Source organism: Colias eurytheme, chromosome 15, assembly GCF_061535395.1.
Source record: "Colias eurytheme isolate Ceu_HAF_F1 chromosome 15, ilColEury1 Martin Lab GWU primary, whole genome shotgun sequence".
NCBI lineage: Eukaryota > Metazoa > Arthropoda > Insecta > Lepidoptera > Pieridae > Colias > Colias eurytheme.
Window position 1 is genome coordinate 11,295,671 of NC_142994.1, and position 25,079 is coordinate 11,320,749.

Below are 25,079 nucleotides of genomic sequence, written 5' to 3' on the forward strand. Positions count from 1 at the left end.
TCCAAATATGTCGTGTTGCAGCACGTGGTATATTCGAGATTATCGACCAATTCGCATGATACTTGAGGCTTGACCGATTTGCATGTAGATTTACACGACTTGAGACATATTGTGTTTTATAAATGAGTAGAGCTAGCAAGTCAGGCAAGAAAGTAATTTTGCAATTGTAATTGTAATTTTAGCGAATTGTTTAATTCTATACGTAATCGTTTCTCACGGGTCTCATATGTACGTATTCATCGTGATTATTTCTCATATCACTCCATAGTGTAAAACAAAGTCGCTTTTTTCTGTCCCTATGTCCCTATGTATGCTTAAATCTTTAAAACTACGCAACGGATTTTGATGCGGTTTTTTTTAATAGAACGAGTGATTCAAGAGGAAGGTTTTAGTATATAATTTATTAGGTTTTAGACAAAGCGGGCGAATCCGCGGGCGGTAAGCTAGTAACTTATATTTTAGACCTCGATTGACGCAAATTTATAGACCCAAGCTGCACACATGAAGTCATATTAAAATGATATTTAGAATACATTAAGAATACATAATATATTTCATAAGTTTACATATTAAATTTCGTATGTTTATTACAAAATCGCACCAAAATTACATCGGCTACTGAAAATTAACGTTAAATGATAAAATAAAGAGAATGTATGTTTTTTAGTACAGTTATATTATAAATCTATAGAAGCATTTTTCTTTATTAAACTCAGACAAAGCCGGAGCGGTTATCTATAGTTTTTCCGCACTAGTGCTTGAAACAGACGTGCCAATTGGAATGAACACGAATGTAGGTAAAAGGTACAGTGCAAAAACGATTTATATAAGAGTCGTAGAGATTTTATACAACATGATTTTATAGAATTTTTATAGACTTACCTAACACCAAAGTATTAAAAAAGTTTTAAATATATGTTGAAATCATTCTATTCGAAACAAATGAAAAGCAATTATAACATTTCTATCCTCATATTTTACATAAAATAAAAAATAAATAATTTTAACCAGGCGTGCATTACATTCGAATATGAAATAATAATAATAGTTAAAAAAAACTAAAAAACACGCTTTTAGTTCGGTTTTCTATAAAACGCGTGTTTTTTATTTTTTTTAACTATTATTTATTTTATCAAATTAGTGTATTGTCATCGGTCCTAAATAAATCTACAAAGTTTGAACGAAATCTGGCCGTTTAAAGTAGGTCAAAATCGCGCCCAAAGAAGTCGGTTACAAACATACAAACATACAGGTGAAGCTAATATAAAGCGTGTAAAAAGAAGTAGAAGATATTTAATCAACGACCAGTTTATCATTATATATTATCTTAAGCAAAAATTAGTTATAATCTTGGAATGTAGAGTCAAGGAAACATGCTTATTTTTATGATTTACAAATTGATAAATTCATAATACTTACATCCTTAGGTTAAAGAACCATGCTACCCGCCCAGCAGATGCATAATCTACCAACTACTAAACTACTAAATAAACCAATACAGCAACATTTCATTAATATCACATAATATCATTGTTCTAGATCCCACCAATGTGCAAATGTAGGCACGTAGCACTAAGGTCAAAGTCCAGTCCCAAAATGAAGCGCCGCCTCCCCACAGTGCGCGAAGAGACCACCAAACGAAACATTTGCCATAGTGATTGGGCCATCTACACCATGGTGACGGCCACTGCTGTGATCAGTTACTGCAACAGTTTAAACGGAGATTTCGTTCATGATGACATACCAGCGATTGTGACTAATGGTGACGTCACAGGGGGGAATAGTTTGAAGCAGCTGTTCTTGGATGATTTTTGGGGCACGCCGATGGTGGACCCGAATAGCCATAAGTCGTATAGGCCGCTGACGACGCTGTCTTTTAGGTAAGTTATACATTACCTATATTATGTGCGAATTGTTTAATTAACCCGGGATTTTATAAAGTAAAGTTTGTGTTACTAGGAAAAGATGTAGATTTTTAATTATAAAGGAATTTACAAAATTGATCCAGTAGTTTTATAGTCAAATCGTAGCAAAGAAACACTCAAATATTTTCTCTTCATATTGATAATGCACCCTATGTGTGATTCCAAAATACATGAAAATGTTTTTTACTCTTCCGTTAAACATAAGTAAAACATTTATGTTCTAATATGAAATAGGTCTTCTTTATCTGGGCTAAACAAATGTATTACGCTTATATTTATTTTACCAGCCCTAAAGAATGGCCCTAGAACGTATAAATTATTTACGGGTAGTTTCACAACGACACTTACGAATAGTTGAAGCTAGACTTGTGATACATTATTTACAATTTATAAATCATGTCTTATTTTTTATAATCTTTACATTATTTTATTTCCTTTGTATAGAATGCCACATAGTTTTTCATATAGAGAGAACAACTAGAATCAACTTAGCGTTGCGTGCAGAAAATCCGCCATTTGCCGTATCAAAATAAAGAGACAGCTTCAAAACGACGCCATTTACAATCAGAACAATTTTCATATGCACTTCCTTATTCAACAAGAGGGAACGGGACGGCAATACGTTTGTAACTAAAGCAAGAAAAAGACGAATACTCATAATGTCGTGTACCATTCATTCTTAGAGTCTAGAAGTCGGCAATAAATTTACCTGAGAATCCCCTATTTATCATGAGGCGTGTGGACTGAGAAGTTAATATATCAACACGTGTATGTATTCAACTATGTTTCGTATACGCAGCTTTTTGCTAATGAATATAACCTTTTTGGGGAATAGTATTTTTACTATCTAACATTTGAAAAAACGCAAGGGTTGTAAATTGTAATGGGTGTATTACGTGGTATTACCCGTGCTTCAACCATAAAAAGACCATTATCTCACACGCTTTGACATACCAAATCCTTATAATATTGTAATTGATAGTTTTATAGTTTAGATACTTTTAATGTAACAAGTAACAACATTTAAATTGACAATGTTCTGTACTTTTGGATAGCTTCAATAAGATAATTTTCCTGTACAACCTTATTTTAAATACCTTTATAGATCCTTATCAAAATTATAGTTAAAGCATACAAAATATATTTTCATTTGCAAACCGTTGACACAGTCAAAGAGTCTCCACATCCGTAATACATAATCCTATATGATATCCGATAAACGCGCTTGCAATTAACGTAAGCAAATGTTCCCAAACTGCAGTATTAATCAGTATTAGTTCCGGGAAGTTTCATGTTAACACAAATATGGAACTCAAGATCCTACTGGTAATAAACTTCTGCATTAGTTGCACGAATTTGATCTGAATCATATTTGTTTTTCGGCGGTTTTGATTGTTGGACTGCAGTGTCCAAATTATGTAAAGCTAGTACTCTACATAGATCTCCTTTGCCTCTTTTTAGATTTTTAAATTTTTAATAGTAGTAAAGGCTTGTCCATTGTTTTATTATGCATCAATGTTTAGATCACGTATTGGAATTTTTTCAATACCAAAATGCGTCATGGTCGAGCAGCCACGACACGAATTTGCTATGCAGTTTTTATGATGTCACAAGGCCTCGTGAGCGTTTTCATTAGAGCCATAACACGAATTTTGCGATGAAGATTCTTACCATGAACATGACGCGTTGTGAGCAAATTTTTCGCTCCAAAGCTTTTGAGCGTAACATGTATGTATGTATATCATTACTACATAATATAGAAGAAACTAGCTTTCTGTATGCTTAAATCTTTTAAACTACGCAACGGATTTTGATGCTGTTTTTTAATAGATAGAGTGATTCAAGAGGATGGTTTTAGTATTATTTATTAGGTTTTAGACAAAGAGAGCGAAGCCGCGGGCGGAAAGCTATTCAGATAGAAAATATACATATACTGTTGTAGATACAGTACCAACTCTTATTGTACTGGAATTATCAACGTTCATTGTTCGTTACACGATCACACTACAGATGGCATTGCATTATTTGGATTTAAACTATGAATAGGAAGGATTAAGAGAGCGAGTATACGCGTCCATATTGTATTTAAACTATAGTATAGTATTCTATTTCAATATTTAATGATTATGTCTTATTATATATTTAAAGTAAAACCTTGACATTTTCTAGTTGATTTCTAATAGAGATGCAACACTAAATTACAGATGTATTAGAAAAATGTGTACTTTAAAAGAGTATTTTTACGTTTTGTATGCAATTTCGTTTAGTTCCTTATTATAAAAGAACATCAAAGCTCAGTTTCTCCCACATAGCATAAAATCAAATTTTAATACATTCAAATTTCATATTAAACTTAAAATTTAAATATCTATATCCCACGTGAACTGCCGCTCAGTGGTGGCTATAAATAATGATAACTCGACAAGCGAGCACAAAGAGTCGCTTATCTGTGAATTTGCGCAAATGTGTATTTATGCTGTTTTAGTTTATTTCAAACCTCTATTTTATATTTGTTTGTGTGACGCTTTTGGGCTGCTTTTAGAGATATTATGAAGATAATATAAGTAAGAATGTAGTGAAGTGTATATGGTCGAATTAATGGTAGAGATGGAATTTAGACATGAGGTTTTAACTAGATTTGTTTTCTACAAGAGAAAGAAGAGAATACAAAAGATTCATCTGAAAATTTGTACTGATCATAAAAGTATATTTTCGGTTATTCTGATTAAGTGCTTATTCAAATCGTCAATTGAAATTAAATAAAACGAAGTCCTTATTTCGCTAAAATAAATTGTATTTGATATAAGTAAAGTCTTTATCTTTCAAAGTATATTTTTAAAATTTTGAACAATACTTACAGTATTTACAAAATGATACACGCAGTACCCATAAAAATACAGATGGAAGCAAAACGCAAAGACACATTTTTGCATAATTCAACACAAAGCTTTCGCATTTCGCGTACGCTATCAGTTATTATTCAGATAATCTACATTCGCACAATATTATGGGTTAAGTCCCATCAATTGTAGCATGTAATTACACAGGCCTTTGTTTGTGGGACAAAGGCACAAATCGGATTTGAAATAACGCCTCTGCTAATATCTGATGGAACAATGTTACATTCGATTCGGACAGTATGGTAATTTGGAAAGTTATGCGTGTGTGTTTTTAATTCAAACTCAAACGCAAACGCAAACATTTATTTATTCAATGAGACTTCTTCTAGAAGCACTTAGCACTTTTGAATCTTCATATTTTTAACATTTATTACCGATTGAAAATTAAGTATGAAATTTTCTGGGATATGGGGGATGTAATTTACATTCCTTCTTTTTCACCGGTAATCGAACCAAGGATCGCTCGATCAACGCTCACACTACTACCTCAGCTCTGTACCAAGGAAAAGAAAACTGTACAAATAAAAATCTTGTAAAGATATTTAGTTGGTAGAATAAGTGATAGGATAAACACAGTCATTAAAACGATTTTTTAATGTTACGTATGAATGTTTTTGCTATCATATCTTATAAACAAATATTTCGTTTTGTGTTTTATTTTTAATCGAAAGTTTTGAACGTCAAGATGATTGAGAGCTATATTTCGGGTAAATTGAAGCAGTTGTCTTGGATTTATTCGGCTCTTATTGGAAAAATGACAAACTCCGCCAATGTTCTATCTGAGCGTTTCAAATGTTGGTAATATTTCAAGTTCTTTCCAGGATTTCTTCACAATATTCTTTTTTTTTAAATTCATACTTCATTTTGTAGGCCTATACATTTCCCTAGAATTGCTGGCTCTTCAAATTTATATCGGATTGTGGCGTAGAAAAAGCTTTTGTGTGTTACTTCAGTTCCGGTTAAAAAGATCAGCTTCCCAATTTGCCGTAGGCGTAAATGTATTCAGTCTATTGGTAAATCCACTTTCTTTTCACATACACTATGTATTCATATATTATCTTACTAGGAAAACCGCTCAGCCTTATGTAGACAACCTTTTACTAACTATAGAGTACGAACAAGAAGCTACTTTTCATTCACATCTATTTCTTTCATCATCATGAAATTAAGCTTACGTTTATTTATTTATTTACTCTTTATTGTACAGCAGTATAAGCTTACATTGTAAAGATAGTGTTGATTGGGTGATAATTTGATAATATAGTGCAATCGATAAGTCATAATAGGCCAGAAATTACTAAGTATACTAGATGAAACTGCGTTATATTATGAAACTAGCTGTTGCCCGCAGCTTCGCCTGCGTGGAAAAGATAAATTTTCATGGTACAAACTTTCATCCCCCATTTGATCCCCTTGGGGGATGAATTTTCTATCCTTTCTTAGGGGACGCCTACGTTATGACATCTACCTGCATGCCAAATTTCAGCCCGATACGTCCAGTGGTTTGGGCTGTGCGTTGATAGATCACTATATCAGTCACCTTTGAGTTTTATATATATAGATAGTTGAACTATCGAGTTTGGGCTCGTTGTATTTGTATTTTGATTTTGAATACAGCGTAGGTACTAGGTAGGTATATAAAAACGTAACAATTGAATGTTTAATTGCAATAAAATATCCAATTCACACACGTATCAGCCACAAATAAATTGTAGGTATTAATGATGAATAATTGTGGGTAATTTCAGCAGTGATTAAAAATTCATTAGCCATTTGATGTATCGGTCATTCATTGTTATTTTATTAGACCGTGTGTTGAATATTGACGTTCCCTGTATACTGATTTCGGTCACGAATTTTATTGGTTTACAGGTTTTAATTAATGTCCTAGTGGCTTCGATTTTATTACAGCTGTATGATAGTGGAATTAATTTTGTAGCTTTATATAAATTTATCGGTTCTTCGTTTATTGGTTAGAGAAATTTCAAATTACAGAGACGACCTAGCGGAAATTAAGAGTCTCGGCTGATCACTATCAGTTATTTGCTTTATAACGACGCAAAAGAGATCAAAGATAAGTGTGAAATTAAGAGTTTGTCATCTTGATATATTTTAAAGTGGCTATACCATCTATTATGTACACAGTGTTCGCTTCATATACATATAATGATTTACGGTTGTATGCAGTGTAGTGGACTACTAAAACCAAAACTTACTGAATTTAAAAGTTTCCAAATTTTGACGACTTTGAAAAAAAAACGCAATTACGCATGCAAAAATACACATACGTAGAAACATACAAAATTTTGAGTTCTGCTCGTTCAAAGAAAAAAAAGTTGTTGTAACCTTTATAGGTACCTACCAAGAAGCTTATATCTAATACACTGGAGATTTCAGTATGAACATTAACTTGTAACAAGAAAATATGACGTTGAATGACGCCTGTATGTTTTTTATCCCTTTCACACCTAACTTGGCAAGTTGGTGTGAAAGGGATAAAAAAACATACAGGCGTCATTCAAGGTCATATTTTCTTGTTACAAGTTAATGGTCATAGTGCAATCTCCAGTGTATTAGATAATATAAGCTTCTTGGTACCTACACATAGGTGACAGAAGAAAGTAGATACCTATATGAATTGACCTTATTTCATGATATTTAACGTTGACTTGGAAATAGATTTCTATCCATCGCAGTAAGCAATGACCCGGGCGAAGCCAAATGCTATTTATATTTATAATTATTTCATAAAAATATCACTGCTTCCTCAGAGAAAATAATATAGTTTCCTTCAAACCCGCCCTGAAAAGGTAATCTTATTGTTTTCATATTTCCAAGAAAACTTTGAGTTTCAAGTGAACGGCGCTTTGCTATATTGAGTTAGAGTTACTCAGAAAGTGAGTTGTTACTCAGAAATTAAGTGAAAGAATTATAACAACAAACTGTTGTTGTTATAATTCTTTTACTTAATTTCTGAGTTTATTAGGTTTCAATTATTATAAATGTAATATTATGTCAATGTAATTTTAGTTTTTAAGTATATATATAATTTTTAAATTGTTTAGTCTTAAGAATTGTAATAATTTCCTGAATAAATGATAAATAAATATTATGTATAGGTAACGTATAGTAGTATCCTACTAATATAATAAATGCGAAAGTTTGTGAGGATGTGTGTGTGTTTGTTACTCTTTCACGCAAATAATACTGAACCGATTACAATGAAATTTAGCACACATATAGAGGGTAACTTGGATTAACACATAGGGTAGGTTTTATCCCGGAAATCCCACGGGAACGGGAACTATGCGGGTTTTTCTTTGAAAACGCGGGCGAAGCCGCGGGCTTAAAGCTAGTTATTTATAAACACACACACAATATCCAAACACGAGAAACATATTTCATAGGTAAAAGCAGTAGTAGTACATATATATGTAAGGGAATAAATTTTAATATTATTTCAAAACTTGTAATTTCATTATTCAAAATCAACAGACGCGACGCCTCTTTATAAATTTAACAAAACTACGAATAGTTTAAAATATGAACTATAATCGAGACGAAATTAAATAGAAATTCAATAGTTAATATCTATTCATTCCGATCTATTCAGGCAATTAGAACCACGCAAATATTTAGAATATAAACCATGTTGTCTATACTAATATTATAAAAAGGAAACCTTTGTATTTTTGTATGTTTGTATTGAATATGCTCAAAAACTACTAGACCGATTTCAAAATTTCCTTTACCATTACTTAGAGGGATTCTTCCGAATCCGTATAGGCTATATTTTATTCCGGAAAACGTCAATATATACCACGAGCGAAGCCGGGGCGGACCGCTAGTAAATTAAATACTTATACAACACGTGGGTATACCACGTGGAGCTCTGCCTTCTAATTCTTGGAAAACGGTTCTAATATTACGTAAAAATCAGACTGAAACATTATTTACCAATTTGCAAATTAACTCAGTATAAACATATAAAACATGCCGCATGCCCCGTCTTCGCTTGAATAGACCAACTCGGTCCAACAGTTTAAATCGTCACGAAGAAACATACCTTCTCTTTATAATGTTAGTATAGATACAAAATTATAGACCCAAACATTGAGCATGTATCATTGTCTAGAAATGAAAATTTATAAACACATTTTGGAGTAAGTCCAAATAGTTGCACAACGCTCTGTAGCTAAAGTCTTTCTTCCATAGATATTTGCAAGCTTAGTGGTGAGGTGTGATATAACAGTTACAAATCACTGTGACTTCTCAGTCACAGTTGTGACGTTATAACGTTAGTTATCATATATTTTTAACTTACAGACGTCATAAATATTATTTTGTCTATAAAGTTGTATAGATACATTTTAGTGTATAGTATCTTGAAGTACAGATCCACGAAAGCGTTAATGAACATTGTATTTGAAACGCGAAGACTGTACCTATCTGTAGATATATTAGTATGTATGTTACTTTATGTTGTAATTAATGCACATGGAAGCATAAGATAATTTTAGACCTTTGTAAGGAAAACAAAACTTGAATTGAGTGAATTGGGGACAAGAAAACGTGAAGCTAGCTCATAAAGTATCATACTTCAAAATTATAACGAATGAATTGATAAAATTGAAGTATTTCACTAAGAAGCATGTATTAAAAGTTGCAAAATCGTGATAAAATTAATAACTGTTGTCTTTGGTTATTAGACAACTGTTACTAATATTTGTACCTAGTGATTTTTCACACATCCCTATTCCAATTAAATTTAATCTAGTTATTTCGCTCCTCGATTAAAATGGTGTATTTTGTTTTTTCTCATTCTGTAAATATTTTTCCGGAAAACAGGATTTTTAAACCACATATTTGTATGCAATGCACATTTTTTACACAGTGTATATAATATTTATTTGATGTGGTCTAGTTGAATAAATAAATCGAGTTTGAATTAGAATTTGATACGAAATACATATCGCAATGTGATGATCTTCTTTCAAAATCATTATTGAAAAAATCGCAGAACCTCCAAAAAATTGATCGACAATAATTTATTCATGAATATGTATTATTACGGGCTACTAGGGACGTTAAAATATAAAATTAATATTTAACCGAATATTTGTTTATATTGTCGAGACTTTCTCATTTTAAAATCCCACTCGTATTCCCTTGAATGTATCATAATTTTAAAGACACTCGGATAATATGCATTTTAATACAAAACAACGATAAATATATTATCTCTTGATAAGTAGAGTGAACATTCTATACGACCCAACGCCTTTCCATACAAACATGTCACTTTCAATTTACTCTCCCAGTAGCAAGGAGCTTCCACATTCTAAAAACTACTTGAGCACTTTAATATTCGATACTTCAAAAATATTTATCACTACAGGCCACTTTACGAGGTCATAAAGCGGCTGATAGCGCCTCGTGAGATAAGGATGCATTTTATGGTTCGAACAACCTTTGGGAACATAATGAAGATAATGTCCTGTTTCTCTATGCTTTATTTATTATGAAAATATCTATTATAAGGCGCAACTGTGTAAGGATGTGGCTGCAAGATATTTTATGCAACACCGATCGGATAAATGAAATCTGATGTAACTAGAGTCTGGATGAGAAAATAAGGTACTTTTTTCTGAGTACTACTTAAGAAGTATTCAATATTTGCTTTGCAGAACTAAGAATTAAAAAAACAAATATAATTAATAAAAATTCCTTCTTCCATTAACATAATTATTAATTAATATAGCACATAATATAATAAGCCTATTACGGGACTTATCGCAGAAAATAAACATGGTATTTATCCCTTATTTTACTTGACATTTAGAGAAATTAACGGCCTCGCTTTGCAAAAACATCGAGAGCTTTATATTAAAAGTACCTCATTTTAAAACAACTTTATTTACTATCCGTAATCATTAATCAATCACTATATAAATACATCTTTAATTATCGTTATTATTTATTTAAATACACGCATTTTAAAGACTACAAATTATTATTATAGCGAATCATTTTAATTCTCTCTCTCTTTAGTCGTTCCCTCATTACTGAGGATCGTGACTCCCACCACCAGGGTCGTTAATTAGTTGTCGCCATCGAGTCCGGTCCGTGGCAAGATGTAGCGCCGTCTAGCGCCGTATTCATCGGTAGGTCCATGTGTTCGGTAATCTGATCAGACCAACGCTTGGGACTCCTTCCTCGTAGCCTCTTGCCTTCAACTTTACCAGTGATAAATCATTTTTAATTAGCAATTCGTTAAATAATTACATTGCATCTCTTTTAATTATATTCAGCGCATTTTCCTCTAATGAACCAAATCTCAAACCTTATTATTCTAACATGCTTGCAAAACCTTGGGAACATTGTTGTACCAATCTAATTTCCTGTATTACTATAATCTATACTAATATTTTAAAGCTGAAGAGTTTGCTTCTTTGTTTGAACGCGCTAATCTCGGGAACTACTGGTCCGATTTGAAAAATTCTTTCGGTGTTAGATAGCCCATTTATCGAGGCAGGCAGGCTATATAATACCTATTATCATCACGCTAAGACCGACAGGAGCGGAGCCTCGCGGTACAGCTAGTAATTTATAATATCTGAAGCAACCAAATCCTACGAGCCTTACCATATTGTAACAAAGTTCACTATAATACAGGCATTCGTAAAGAATATTTTATTTAGTGGGTCCTTGGTTCCTAAGCGGGGTCGGGACTGCAATAAAAATATTATATACCTAAGTGCTTTGCGGTCCTGTTACTGGGAATGTGGTGTAAGTTATAAAATTAAGGATATAATTAACAAAAAGTTAAAAACCAAAAAAATGTTGATAATGGCGAATTTCGAATTTAATTCGAATTCACAAATGTAGGTACACTAATTTATAATTAACTAGCGGTCCGCCCCGGCTTCGCCCGTGGTACATATTTCGCAATAAAAGGTAGCCTATGTTCTTTCTCAGGGTCTAAAGATTATCTGTGTCAAATTTCATCAAAATCGGTCCAGTAGTTTATGCGTGAAAACCATACATACATAATTATCAACCTTTCCTCTTTATAATATTTGTACTAGCGGTCCGCCCCGGCTTCGCCCGTGGTACATATTTACGTTTTCTCTACATAAAAACCATCCTCGTACTTCAAGGAATATAATAAAAAAAGAATTATCGAAATCGGTTCAGCCGTTCTCGAGTTATGCGCTTACCAACACATTTTGCGATTCATTTTTATATATAAGACTAGCAATGCCCTGCGGTTTCACCCGCATAGATAGCGATATCGTTACAGTGAAAAGTCTACTATAGGTCGGACTATAGGTTTAATTTTTAATCACATGAAAATCACCTTTACCCCGTTCCGCACTACGGCCTTTTTTTTTTGTTTTAGTAGGGAAATCTTTCATAGATACCCACGGCCTCTGGGGGAGGGGCCGTGGGTTATGTCGGATTCCTACCGACCAAAACCCAACTGTGTTCCGTCAAGACGCATATTGGTAGAATTCCTCCGTGACCCCCGCACTACGGCCTGCTCGAACAGTATACCTACTATTTTCTGTAGATTGACACTTTTATAAATTCGTTATATCTTTTGAATGGAATATCCAATTCTTTTCATTTAAAAAGTATTTTGCTGGTATTGAAATAGTCTATAATAAAACATCATTTAATGGGATAAGGATTAATATATGTGTATGGATAACATGGTTTGATTACTGTCGGCACTTCTATTTACTTTGAAAACGTAAAAAAGTTGTTGTAGTAACATAACTACTGAAGATGGACATATGGTATCGCGGACTTTCTTGTAGATATTGATCCATTCTATAATACCGTAGAACATTTTTTTGTTCTATCTTCAATAGATTCCGCAGCGCACGCGATGACAGAAGTTTTATTGAGGATTTTTTTACACCTTGGGTTACATTATTGCATTTTTGGTAAGGATCTCTAATTTTTTTGAAAATGCAATATAGCCTATGTTGCTCAGTAAAGATGCAGCTTTCTAATGGTGAAAGAATTTTTGAAATCGGTCCAGTAGTTTTTGCGTGAAAACCATACATACATACATACATACATACTTACATACTAACAAACTTTTCCTCTTTATAATATTAGTATAGATAGATATTCTATTGACTCTTGTAAACCAATGTTTGAGTAATTTGTTTAACGTTACTCCATAATACAATATCTGTCTTCTGTTCTAATGTACATTAGAAGTACTTACTAATACATTAAAAATGGCTGAAATTATTATGTATTTTATGAGTTGTTAAACATTCGAGGCGGGATTCGAACCCACGTCATTTGTTGCGGGCCAAAAATAAAATTTTCTGATTTATTGAATGCAATAAAACTAAATATTAAAATGTATTTTTTGCATAATAATTATATATGCACTTAGTATGTATAAAAATGATACTAAAAAAAAACTTTCAAACGAGCAGAAGTAAGGTCTAGAAGGTTCCCATTCCGCTAAAATCGGTCAGTGTAACAGATGTAAAATGCATTCGTCTCAAATGGGTCACGGTCTTACTAACAAGTGGGTCTCTGTTGCAAAATATTGTTTGCGTTTATTTGTGTATTTTTACACTTGCCTTTACAATGTAAGCGTTTGAAATATATACTATTCAGAAAGGCTGCTTGCCTTCTTCTACAACAGCTGTACTACCTACTTCTATTATGACAAATTAAATATTCTTAACTTTTAAGCTTTAATGAGAGCGATGCTTTTTGATGATGCACGATGACTTTAAAAGTTATTAAGATTTTATTGACAGTAAAAAAATCTTTCTCTCATACTAATTTAAGTCATGTATTATCCTGCAATTAAAAATGAACCGTAATTAAACAGCCATAAGCTTGTAATTTGTACCACTTATACGCTTAGAATTCCCCTTTATCCGTGACGCTTACAATCCGTGGCCTGTTTAAGTTTCGCCCGGTTTTATTACGAGAAGCTACCGATCCTAACGTAATTCTTATATAAAACACATCTGTTGGTTTATGTTTTGTATGTTATGGCGGAATCTTGGAATTTAGGATTTCAAGTACTTATAGGTACAAATTATATCAGTACTGAGATAGTTTTCTTATTTCATTTTATATGAGGACGGACAGTGCACAGTTGGAGCTAAGTGTGTAAAAAGAGTGTGCCGAGCACACGTGTCAGAAGTGAAACTTCTTTGGCAAGATTCAGAGATACCAAAATCGTCGCCTTACTCCATGACGTGACGGTATTGCCATGACGCGACCTTGAAATTTTACTCTCAACGCGCCTTAAGAAGATTCACTTCAAAAATGTGTTTGAATTGTGATTTTGTATTAGGTTCAATTTCTGTTTCAGCAATATAAAAAGGCCTAGTATAGAGTTGTAACGTATTCTACGTTCACTTATGTTTTGATGTACCTACTTTTAATTCTGAAGAATGTGGACCATGCTTGTTGTATCTTAGACTTAACTTTTAAAGCAATTTACATTTGTACATACTCGATGATATTCTATAAAATTTTATACTTATTATTGATCTCGAAAAGGTATAATTAAAAAATAAAATTTAAGCATTGAAATGTAATATATTTTCGTGTTCATATTTTTACTTATGTTGGTTGTACTGATTTCATTAATAATCATTTTGTAAGCTGTCTTTTGTGAATACATTCAGAAGCTCTCGTTTTTGGTACAGTTGTATTTTTTGCTTGTGCACGTAAAACAGTTTTATATAATATACTTATAGAAAATATTTCAACGAAAACCTTAAAAGGTTTCCCAACGTACAGCTTTTTAAAGATTATTCATTCATTCGTGGATTCGAATATTTTTTTGTGATATTTTGTACATGCTCCTTGTAGATGCAATTCATGAGTTTAATCCAAGAGCGAATTCAAAGCATGTCCTATTTATAGTACATACGTTGAATCGTCTGTATTGAAGTATGAAATAATAATGCTTTGATATAAAACGTAAAATAAAATCAGGGCGAAGGCGGTGTCTCTTTTACGATTGAGAATAAAACAAGTTTTATGGAATCCGTAACTTCGCTACGTGTTTGAACCTTTAATGTATCTTTTTATTATACGGTTAGGCTTTATAATATTTTCAAATTGCTCTATTTCATACGGGATTATCACTTTTGTCTTTAGTGATCTTTTTATTTTTGCCATGTAATGTTTTGTGGGATGCCAGAGTAACATTTTATAAAATTGTCCTTTTATGACTGTCTGGCAGAATACGCGCAATATTATACATATTTAAATAATGAATGAAAATTCTTTACCGCTTTTAGTGGTTGGTGTACACAATTTGTGATACGCTACTTTAATGTGTGCATTTAGTTTTGTGTATATTTTTTATTAATTCTTCTTCTCTTTCTCTATACCAAATTAAAATTTTATTAATATTTTACTGGCGTTAGCTACTATTAAGTATTCTGTGATTTTACATAAGATATTACATAATATATCAGATTCCAATGACATTATACATATAAGTAGGTACGTGACGTGACATTTAAGGCAAAGTCACAACAACTTAATCCATAGATTAATAAATGAAACTTTTAAATCAGTTGTAAATTGTTTAATTTCGAAGGTAAGATATATAGATAAAGTTTGTGAGTTTGTATGAATGTAAAAGCGGAATATTAATGAAAGGAGAACGGAATCGCGTGTCTGCGCGCAGTTACAATTCGAAGTACGCTGAAATTTTGGCAATCGTACCAAGATGTAGAGAACTGGATGTGACTATTTTTCTGTTTTCTCCAATATTATGTTAACAAATGTAGCCTTATCTAATTTGTAAGAGTTTGATCTGGGTAAAAGTCAATAGTTTATAGAAAATTTGCGCTGTTGAAGTGTTGAAATACATAATTGTAATGATAAGAATATATAGTACCTAATAGGTATCACAGGAGTATTAAATTGAGTAATATATTGTCAAAATTTTTCTATCATTGTTTAAACCTTATATTAATGGATGTCAAAACACTATGTAGAAAAAAATATAAGCGATACCTCTGGAAATTCTTATATAAACGTTCTATTTAAAAATATCTAATCCAGGCACTTAAACCAACCTAATTATCTGTTAAAAAATGTCATCCATTTTATAAATAAAATTCTAAATTTAAATCCTGCAAAATGTCACGTGACGTTTTATAATACCGCTAGCAATTACTCATTCAAGCTAATAACTGAACAAAAGCCTAGAGTATCATTAAATTGTACCAAGCGAATGAAATAATAAGTACAATTTGCGATTACATCGACAATGATTGAACAATTAATTAAAATTCACATTGCAATTTTGTAAAAACTGCTTTATAATGAGGTTGGTTTCTAAGGTTCCGTAGACAAATGGCAAAAATATTTTTTTAGTTTCAAGTGCTTTTTTTAATTATTTCAAAAATTGAAGTCTAATGTCGATACGACATAATTCTTATTATTGAAATAGTTTCTCATACTGATTAAGATGTTCAAATTGATTCATTTTAATAATAAATACTTTAATTATGCAAATTTACAAAAATGAATTTAGTTGTTATATTATAAAAAAAACTTACGTAACTTATAATGAATATCAATACTCGACACTACCACAATTGGCAAATACAAAATACTACCTATCTCAAAATCTCATCCAGATATCTATATCCACGTTAATAACATTGGTACAAGTTGGTACGAGGCATGAGCCTCAATTATAATTGTTACGACTAGTGAATATAATACATTTTCGTGAACATCTGCTAATCAAGATTGTCGCAAATTTCATTTGTACTAAGGTTTATTTTTAGTTAAATAGAAATACATTAGAAAATTTACTTGCAAGCATTTAAATATATTAAGAGTAACTATTGCGTTAATGTTCGACTTAAATATTTTAAAGATTCTTCAAAGAACCCAAATATCATAAATCTGAAAAGTTACATCTATTTTTATAGAGGAGAAAATGCAGTATGAATTTTTCCATGGAAATTCTATGTTTATGTTAAATCTCTTTCAATTGTCCTTTGTCCATCAAAACACGCAAAGTCGCGAGCGTTTATAAAACAGATAAATCAAAAATAAATTCAACACGTGGGTTCGCTCGCGCTGGACCTTGATACAAATCATTTCCTATGTTGCTCTACCAACATTTTATTAAATAAATAAATAAATAAATAATATTATCTACCAAAATATGCCAAAACCTCGTCAATATGTTACCACGAGTATAAACCACATTCAAATACAATTTCACATAGTAGGTGCTTACTTATAAGAAACCAAAATTATAATCGATTGAAATTAGATTGACAAGTTAATTAAAAATTGTCTCTAAAGACACGTATTTAAAATTTAAATTGCTTCGCACGTAAAAACTAGGAAAGTTATTGAACTACATAATGTGCAAATGTAATGATATCTTGCCGCAATTAGACCTCGACTCCTTAACGTGGAATAAATCTACTTTGAATAAACATGCAATTGCTCTTGTAAATGCTTTGCTCTTTTCTATATTTAAATGGATTATTCGTCTTTTTAATGAGTTTAGTACTAAATGTATTGCATGGTTGTTATTCTCGAGTGCAGCTGCATGTAATGTTATATTTACAGACATTATAGGCTAATTTGTTTTTTTATTGCTTATAATTTATTTTGATCATAATATACATGTATAAATATAGGTAACTAGGTTTCCGCCCGCGGCTTCGCCCGCGCAGACAAAGAAAAACCCGCATAGTTCCCGTTCCCGTGGGATTTCCGGGATAAAACCAATCCTATGTCCCGGGGTAAAAAGTAGCCTATGTCCTTTCTCGGGTATCAAAATATCTCTATACCAAATTTCATGCAAATTGGTTCAGTAGTTAAGGCGTGATTGAGTAACAAACAGACAGACAGAGTTACTTTCGCATTTATAATATTAGTATGGATTTTGATCATAGACATGTTTAAATATTACTTCGTAAGAAGCTTTGAAAAGTTGCTCATGAATTATTTCAAACCATAAATACTAAGAGACGATTTTCTTGTCTTTAGGCCTGTTTTCTGTTTTGCTACGAAAATTTCGGACTAAACATTAATTATTTAAGTTTTTAGGTTAACTGTAATTAACTTTACCTATAGTAATTAATTTCATAGAGTTAAGAAATCAACAAAATCATAAATCTCAAAAACAATTTATAAAACGACCTATAATTTATCGTCGAAGAAATAGAAAATGTTTACGAGAATTTATTTTCATGGCTTTTAACGTTTTATCGAAGTTTCGGGGAAGGAAATCGTATCATATTAATTTTATGAGCGATGTGAGGAAAAGCCTCAATTTTAATATCTACCAATAACAAAGGAATAATTGCTATACAACCAAATAAATGTTTAATGTCTCTATAAACGCTCGATTGGTTAAAACGCTCAAATGTTTTGGTATTTGTATCAGCAAATCATTAAATATTCCAAGAAATATACTTTGAATTCACGCTGACTTGTTCCGAACACAAAAGAAAAGTTACTATTCGGTATACAGAATTCTCTTATAAATAAATATGAGTTATTGATTAAACGTCAAGCAAGGAACAACAATACAATGATTCCGAGATTTGGCACGTTCATAAACAATGAAGGGCGAAGGGAATTTAATTCAAAGGTATTTAAATGTGTCCCTTGTAGGCATACGTTTACATATCCACTTGTAAAATGTATTTGGCGTGTGTGGAATTTATAATAAGCTTCAAGTAAATCGCAACTCATAAATGTTTGCGGCGAACCGTCTTGGGGTTTCGCAGGGTGACGTATTGGGACCATTTCTGTTGCTTACTTTTAAATGTGCGTGTTTTTTTCTGATTTTCCTTTATTGTATTCATCTGTTCTTTTGTTCTGTTTACAATTGTTATTTTTTGTGAAGTATTCAAATTAAAGTTTACTAAGCATTACGATGAATTTTTCAAATAACACTACCAGGGCAAGATACTATCTCATAGCTCGTGTATATTTTACAAAAATCAATCTAAACTCTGATCGATTCAAACAAATACGAAACGAGGAAAATCCGCAAAATAACATCGGAAGATTGATAAATATATTTCATAAAAACTCCACGGTAAGTTAAATATTTGAAGGGTTTATTTGTTAATTTGGAAATATCTCATAAAGCCATTGTTTTGTATCTGGCACGTGCTCAAGATGGCGGTGCGTAACGCGCAATCTAATTTGAAACGGAATTATTTAAATACTACCCACGATTCTGTATGAATATCGAGATACTTTTAACAAGGGTGTGAGAGGAGTTCTAATGTACATGGTTGTGATACGATTTTTTACTAGTCTCAACATTGCATTTTAAACGAATTCATTTTAGAGTAGGTATCGTCCTTACCAAATATTATTCGTTGTCTGTTCTGTCGTCAATGTTTACAATATATAATATATGGTCATAGATTAACAGCACCCTATTTTCAAATTAAAGTAAGAGTTCATACTTCGGTGACTGATTGTTAATGAACTTACTATTCCAACGAACAAATATATCCAATTATTATTAAGTTGTTAATACAACGAATCAAAGCAACAAAATAATGACGTCACTCAGATAGACAACCTAACCTCTTCACTAATTAACACAATAGCGTCTACAAAGAAGCGAAATCCCAAATCTTACATCATTCGATGTAATTTCAAGCGGGAAACTCAGTAAGCTGAATACACAGGGAAACAGACAGGTGGCAGGCGGATTGCATCGTAGACTAATATTTGATACAATACGAAATAGGTTTAGGAACAGGGTTATAAGTGGATGGATGTTTTAGCTCGGTTTTGGATCCGACTTTTGTTGAACGTCTAGTACAACGTTTGGTTTAAATCCTTTGTTCTTATTATGATTAAGTTACAAATTATTCTTGTTGCTGTATTTTGGTATGACTGTATGTAAGTACATAATATAATGTTTGGAAACTAACATGTCCATTGGTTACTTTAATTATGTTATACAAAATTATAAAAATAAGTGTACCTATAGTAAAATAAATATCTTATGAAGGTTAGACTTCTAAACCAATTTCTCATTGTATATTCATGTATCAATATTATTCTAACGTAAAATTACAATGGTATTCAGTTACTGGCTTGTTTTTATTTAATAAATATTTGATCCTCAAAATACATTCAATTCTACCCCAAAAACGTACGTTTAACTACCTTGATCTCATAACTCATAGTATGGTATCCAGTTAAAAAGTAGCCTGTGTTCATCGAGATTAAAATCTCTAATATGTTAATCTCAATACCATCGTACATATTCGATGAGCTGAAAGAGTAACAAAATTCCATACAACTATAAATTCTTACATACAATACTAAAAGGACAATTTCTACCTGCATTCTATTAGTTTTTTTTTTTGGTAAAAGAGTAACAAAATTCCATACAAACATAAATTCTTACATACTTAAAGGGCACAATTTCTCCTTTATTTAGTTCCTAGATAGCAAATTCAAAATTCGCGTCACATTTTTCAACCAAGGAGGTATAAATGTGCGTGACCCCGAAGTTGGTTATAAAAGGAAGCTATTGAGGTACGAGCCATAATTCCCGCACTGAGGCCTATCCATTACTATCATTCACCGCAGGCTCGGTACAGTTCTTGGTTCTTTTCACGCAGTAAATTAATGTTGGGGCGCACGCGAGCTTTTTTATTTAATATGACGGTGTAAGCGACAAGCTTTTTGGTAGTGTTTCGAATTTTAAGTTGTTTTGATGGGCTTATTGTTCAATAAACAAAAAAAAAATCTCTTTTCCTATCTTCCTACTCACCAGATTAGGAAGATAGTAAAATAGATTTTTTTTGTAATTTATTTAGACCATACTTTGTATATAATGGCATGAAGTACAGAGGTAAATAATTGTGTGAAGTGCATTGTGTGTAATGTTTTCTTCCGATTTAAGAATTGTTTTAATTTTTACCGTTATGTAATTTTAACAAAACTACCTACAAAATATACAAAATCTTACCTTGATGCTAATAATTTTAAATAACAGAAGAACATCTGTTTTACCCCGAATGTATTTTTTATAACTAAAACGCGTAGTTAAAAATAAAAATAATCGTTTATACCTTGTACCACATAACTCGTGGTGATTTTGTCATGCTTACATTTACTGCTGTGCCAATCAGTGACAGTCGCAGAAATATTATTTTGAATAACTTGCGATGTCGCAATAGTGCTCAAATTGTACTAACGCTAAACCTAGGTTTTATGCCTCATTTTCATTTTAATTATGTGAGGTCAATGAATGTTTTTATTGCTTGATATACTTTTTATTGAAATTAGGAAATAATTATTATGTGGAAATAGTAAGTAATTTGTGACAGGTCAATGAACGTATTTAAAAGGAACATTTTTACTTATGTTTACTTTAATGCGGAAATCAGTATGAGTAAATAAAGTCCTTTGAAAATGCTTTATTCCCACTTTTAAATGTAATTAATAATTATAATCATGAATGCTTAGATGTATGGATGTAACAGATAATAAAAATTGAATGAAATTCAACATTGAAATAGATTTTAATATCGAACAGCATGAATACTTTTTAATTTCTCCACCATAAAATGGCAAGCTTAAACTATAATTTATTTATGGAGATTTTCAGAATTTTAATATAGTTAACTCACCCCTACTCATATCTTATTCCCTCAAAATTCCAACCCAATAAAGATTCAAATAATTTGGAAAATCCAAAAGTGCACGCCTCATAATTTTTTTTTAATAAATATTTATTAATTATTATTTTTGTTTATTTAATAACAATTAAACCACATCGAATCAGACCCTGAAAAATGAAAGGGTTCTATTCCTGAGCATACTCAAGCGTAAGAGAAAAAAAAAGACTCGATTAGTAAAGTATTTCGGTCGCTATCGTGTTAACAAGAAAAAGGATCCGCACATACAGACACACGGACGTCCAAGACAGAACTTTTTTAAACTGTTTTTTAACTAGTTTAAATAACAAAAATGACATCAAAAATATCATGAACGTTAAAAATAGTGTTTTTTCTTAATATGTGTGTGTATGTATTATCTTACAAGTGCAATGTATGATACATAAAGACATTTTAAGTTTGAAAAATCAGATGTTTTGCGCGAAGTGACAGTAGTACCCACCTCAACGCTACGCTTATGAGGCGTGCAATACACTTGGGATTACATTCAAACGAGTTTATACTACGAAGCATCTATTTAAATCAACATAATTTAATGCAACCTCGTTAAATATCTCTTAACCTAGTGAAACGCTTTATAGAATATTAAAATAATTGCTTGATTCAAATTCAAAGAGAGTTTATAAATAAAAATAAATACTTGAAAAAACTGGACGTTGAAGAGTTCGTCAATTTATTTTTATACCTTTATTAAAAGCAGTTAAAACCAGCACGCAGTATAATATTATTATGACCTTATGTCTAGACTAGATGTGCTCCGCGGTTTCATCGCATTACTCCGCTCCTGTTGGTCTTAGCGTGATGATAAACAGGGTGTAATCGTTAAGTGTGCACAAGCGATTATTCCGTAACTATTGCAGATATCAAAAAACTTTAAACTGATATCGAAAGTACTTAACCTAATGAGTAAAATGGCCACAATACATTGTTAAAAATAAATGTATCCTTATAATCTAACGGTGCTTTACATCAAAGGAACATAGAGCTAGAGCTAGAGCAAGAGCATTCTTTCGTGAGCTTGTTCTCTACGCCTGTATACACTAAAATAATTTGACATAGTGGGGTTAGAATGAGCATTCGCTCGTTTGATGTAAATGCACTGTTACAATGAATTTACCAAAGTTTTTTTTGTTTTAATTTTAAATCTTCACATTACCTAAATTCTTATTGTTACTAATTCATAAGTAACATCTTATAATTGATAGACACATAACAACTATAATATAAAAAGCATAATTGATAGACAAATTCTAATCTCCTAATATACGTCGATCTAACTCAATATTTACAATATCATTTAAGCCTCTTCAGAAACATTAAAAAATATTAGCGAGATATTGTTCAAACAATTACCCAGCACAATTACCAGCCATTAATTATTAACGTTCATTTATAATGTAACGACACGACCGATAAATAAATTATTATTGGCCAACATTTTATTGGGGATTCACCAAATTAATTTGAACCCTAGCCCAATATAATAAGCCCCGTAATGGCTCGCCAAAGCCCCGTTCCCCAACTTATACCATTCATTATGAAACCTTTGCGATAGAGGGCAAATATTCAGTACCTTTTCTATTATTACTTGAACTTGGAAAATCTAAATTGTTATCCAGGTTTATGATTATGTGGTACTAGCGGTCCACCCCGGCTTCGCCCGTGGTACATGTTTATGTTTTCTTTCCATAAGAACCATCCTCGTAATTCAAGGAATATTATAAAAAAAATTTATCGAAATCGGTCCACCCGTTCACGCGTGATGCCGTGACCAAGGAAAACGGGTTTTCCTTGGTCACGGCATCACGCGTATTTTATATATATATATATATATATATATATATTATATAGATTGTAGACACGAAGGAGAAATTGCATCTCTAGATAGAGTAGGCTTTAGTACGTAAGCCATCTTAGTGCCTATAAAAATAGCTTTCATAGTAAGCTCTAATATTAAATTTGGTGGATAGGTATCTTAAATAAAAGATCCTTTTATGGTCCAACAATGAGCCCTTATCATGTAACCTAAATTTGATAATTATAGCCGCTTAAAGGGTTGACCAGAGGAGGAATAAATAATTTTAAAATAATTTGGGTTAAACGATGACATTATGGTTTTATGTAGACCATAAATCCTCATATGTATCCTTAACCGGGTCCTGAATTAAACGTTCTTCTTCTCAAAAAAACACAATTTCTTAATTTGGTTCTTAAACTATAGTTCAGCCATTTGGTTTGATCTGTGTTTGTAATTTGAACAAGTAAAACTTAATTTGTTTATAACATTGTTTATAACTGTTTTAGTAGCCTTTTTATATTTTAAACTTTTACATGAGTATATATTGTAGTTTGTAATTAATTGTAACTGTAATTTCTGCACAATCTAGTTTCATAATATTCATATTATCGTCAATAAATCCACGTGAAATTATTTATTTCTTCATTCGCTATCTGATACAAGTCAAAACAAAGAGTCGAAAAGAATGCAATAGCGTTTACTGATTGAAAAGCTTTAAAGGAAACAAAAACAAACCATTTAAAGTCAATCCGGAACCATAAATACGGCTATAAAGTTAAAAATAAAGGTATAAAGTTCGAAACACCGAACAATACGCGCACGATACGGCATTTAAAATCATAATTTGAACGACAATTAGTTACTGGGTATCGGAAAGCTGAAAGTCATGTGATCCTTTATTCTATTGGAGAGTGGTACGTGGTATCACTTTTGTATGAAAGTGAATATTGAGGACAATATGTATCGATAATACATAACATTTTAGTGACAGAAATTAGATTACCTAAAATATCACAAGCCTTTTTCGAAAAGGATCGCTCTTGTTTCTATTTCCTTGTACGTAGTCCCGAGGCCCGTTGTGTATGTAGCATATTTATTCAATATAATATGTTTCTTGGATTAATTTTCTTTAAGGTTTCCGTCCTTTTTTTGTTTGTCTCCACCTAGATTCAAACTTCATGTATTACCAAAGTGGCGGCCTCTAAAATTTGCATTTTACGTTTCACATAATTATTATTATCCCGCATCGCATACAAACTATGTATATCCCGCAAAGTATATTTATGTTAGAAGTAGAGAAAGCATTACACATCCATCAAGCGACTAAGTATATTATTATTAAGGCGTGTACACATCAAAGCCCTGCATTACGGGTCGTAGGACGGTATAATTATGTCAATACTGAGAGTCAACAAGGCTGATCATTCAAATGAAGATTTATTTCGGGCCTGACGTAGAATTTATACTTTAGAGATCTGCAAATTTCTCCTCAAACATTCCACATTTCAAGACATTATTTAGGGACAGGGTAAGGTTGTATTTACGTACAGGATTTTAGATAAACGTAGCCTAGATATGTGTAATATCTAAACATAAATTATAGCTGCTAAACAAACTTAAAAGAATACTGTGAGCTGTGCACATCTGAAAATGCCGAAGTATTTAATCAATGACGATAATCTTATCATGTGTGCATATCTTATACATATTATGTAGGTAGATACCAGGATTCCATAAACAATAC

General features: G+C 31.8%; 1 protein-coding gene across 1 annotated transcript in view; it reads left to right on the forward strand.

Moving 5' to 3' along the window:
- The first annotated feature begins 1,548 nt into the window (after positions 1 to 1,548).
- Positions 1,549 to 25,079, forward strand: part of LOC149902582 (protein O-mannosyl-transferase TMTC1-like) — a 72,439-nt gene continuing 48,908 nt past the window's right edge. The window contains exon 1 of the mRNA XM_090110311.1: positions 1,549 to 1,880. Coding sequence (XP_089966437.1) covers positions 1,549 to 1,880 — 332 coding nt within the window. The remainder of the gene's footprint in view (positions 1,881 to 25,079) is intronic.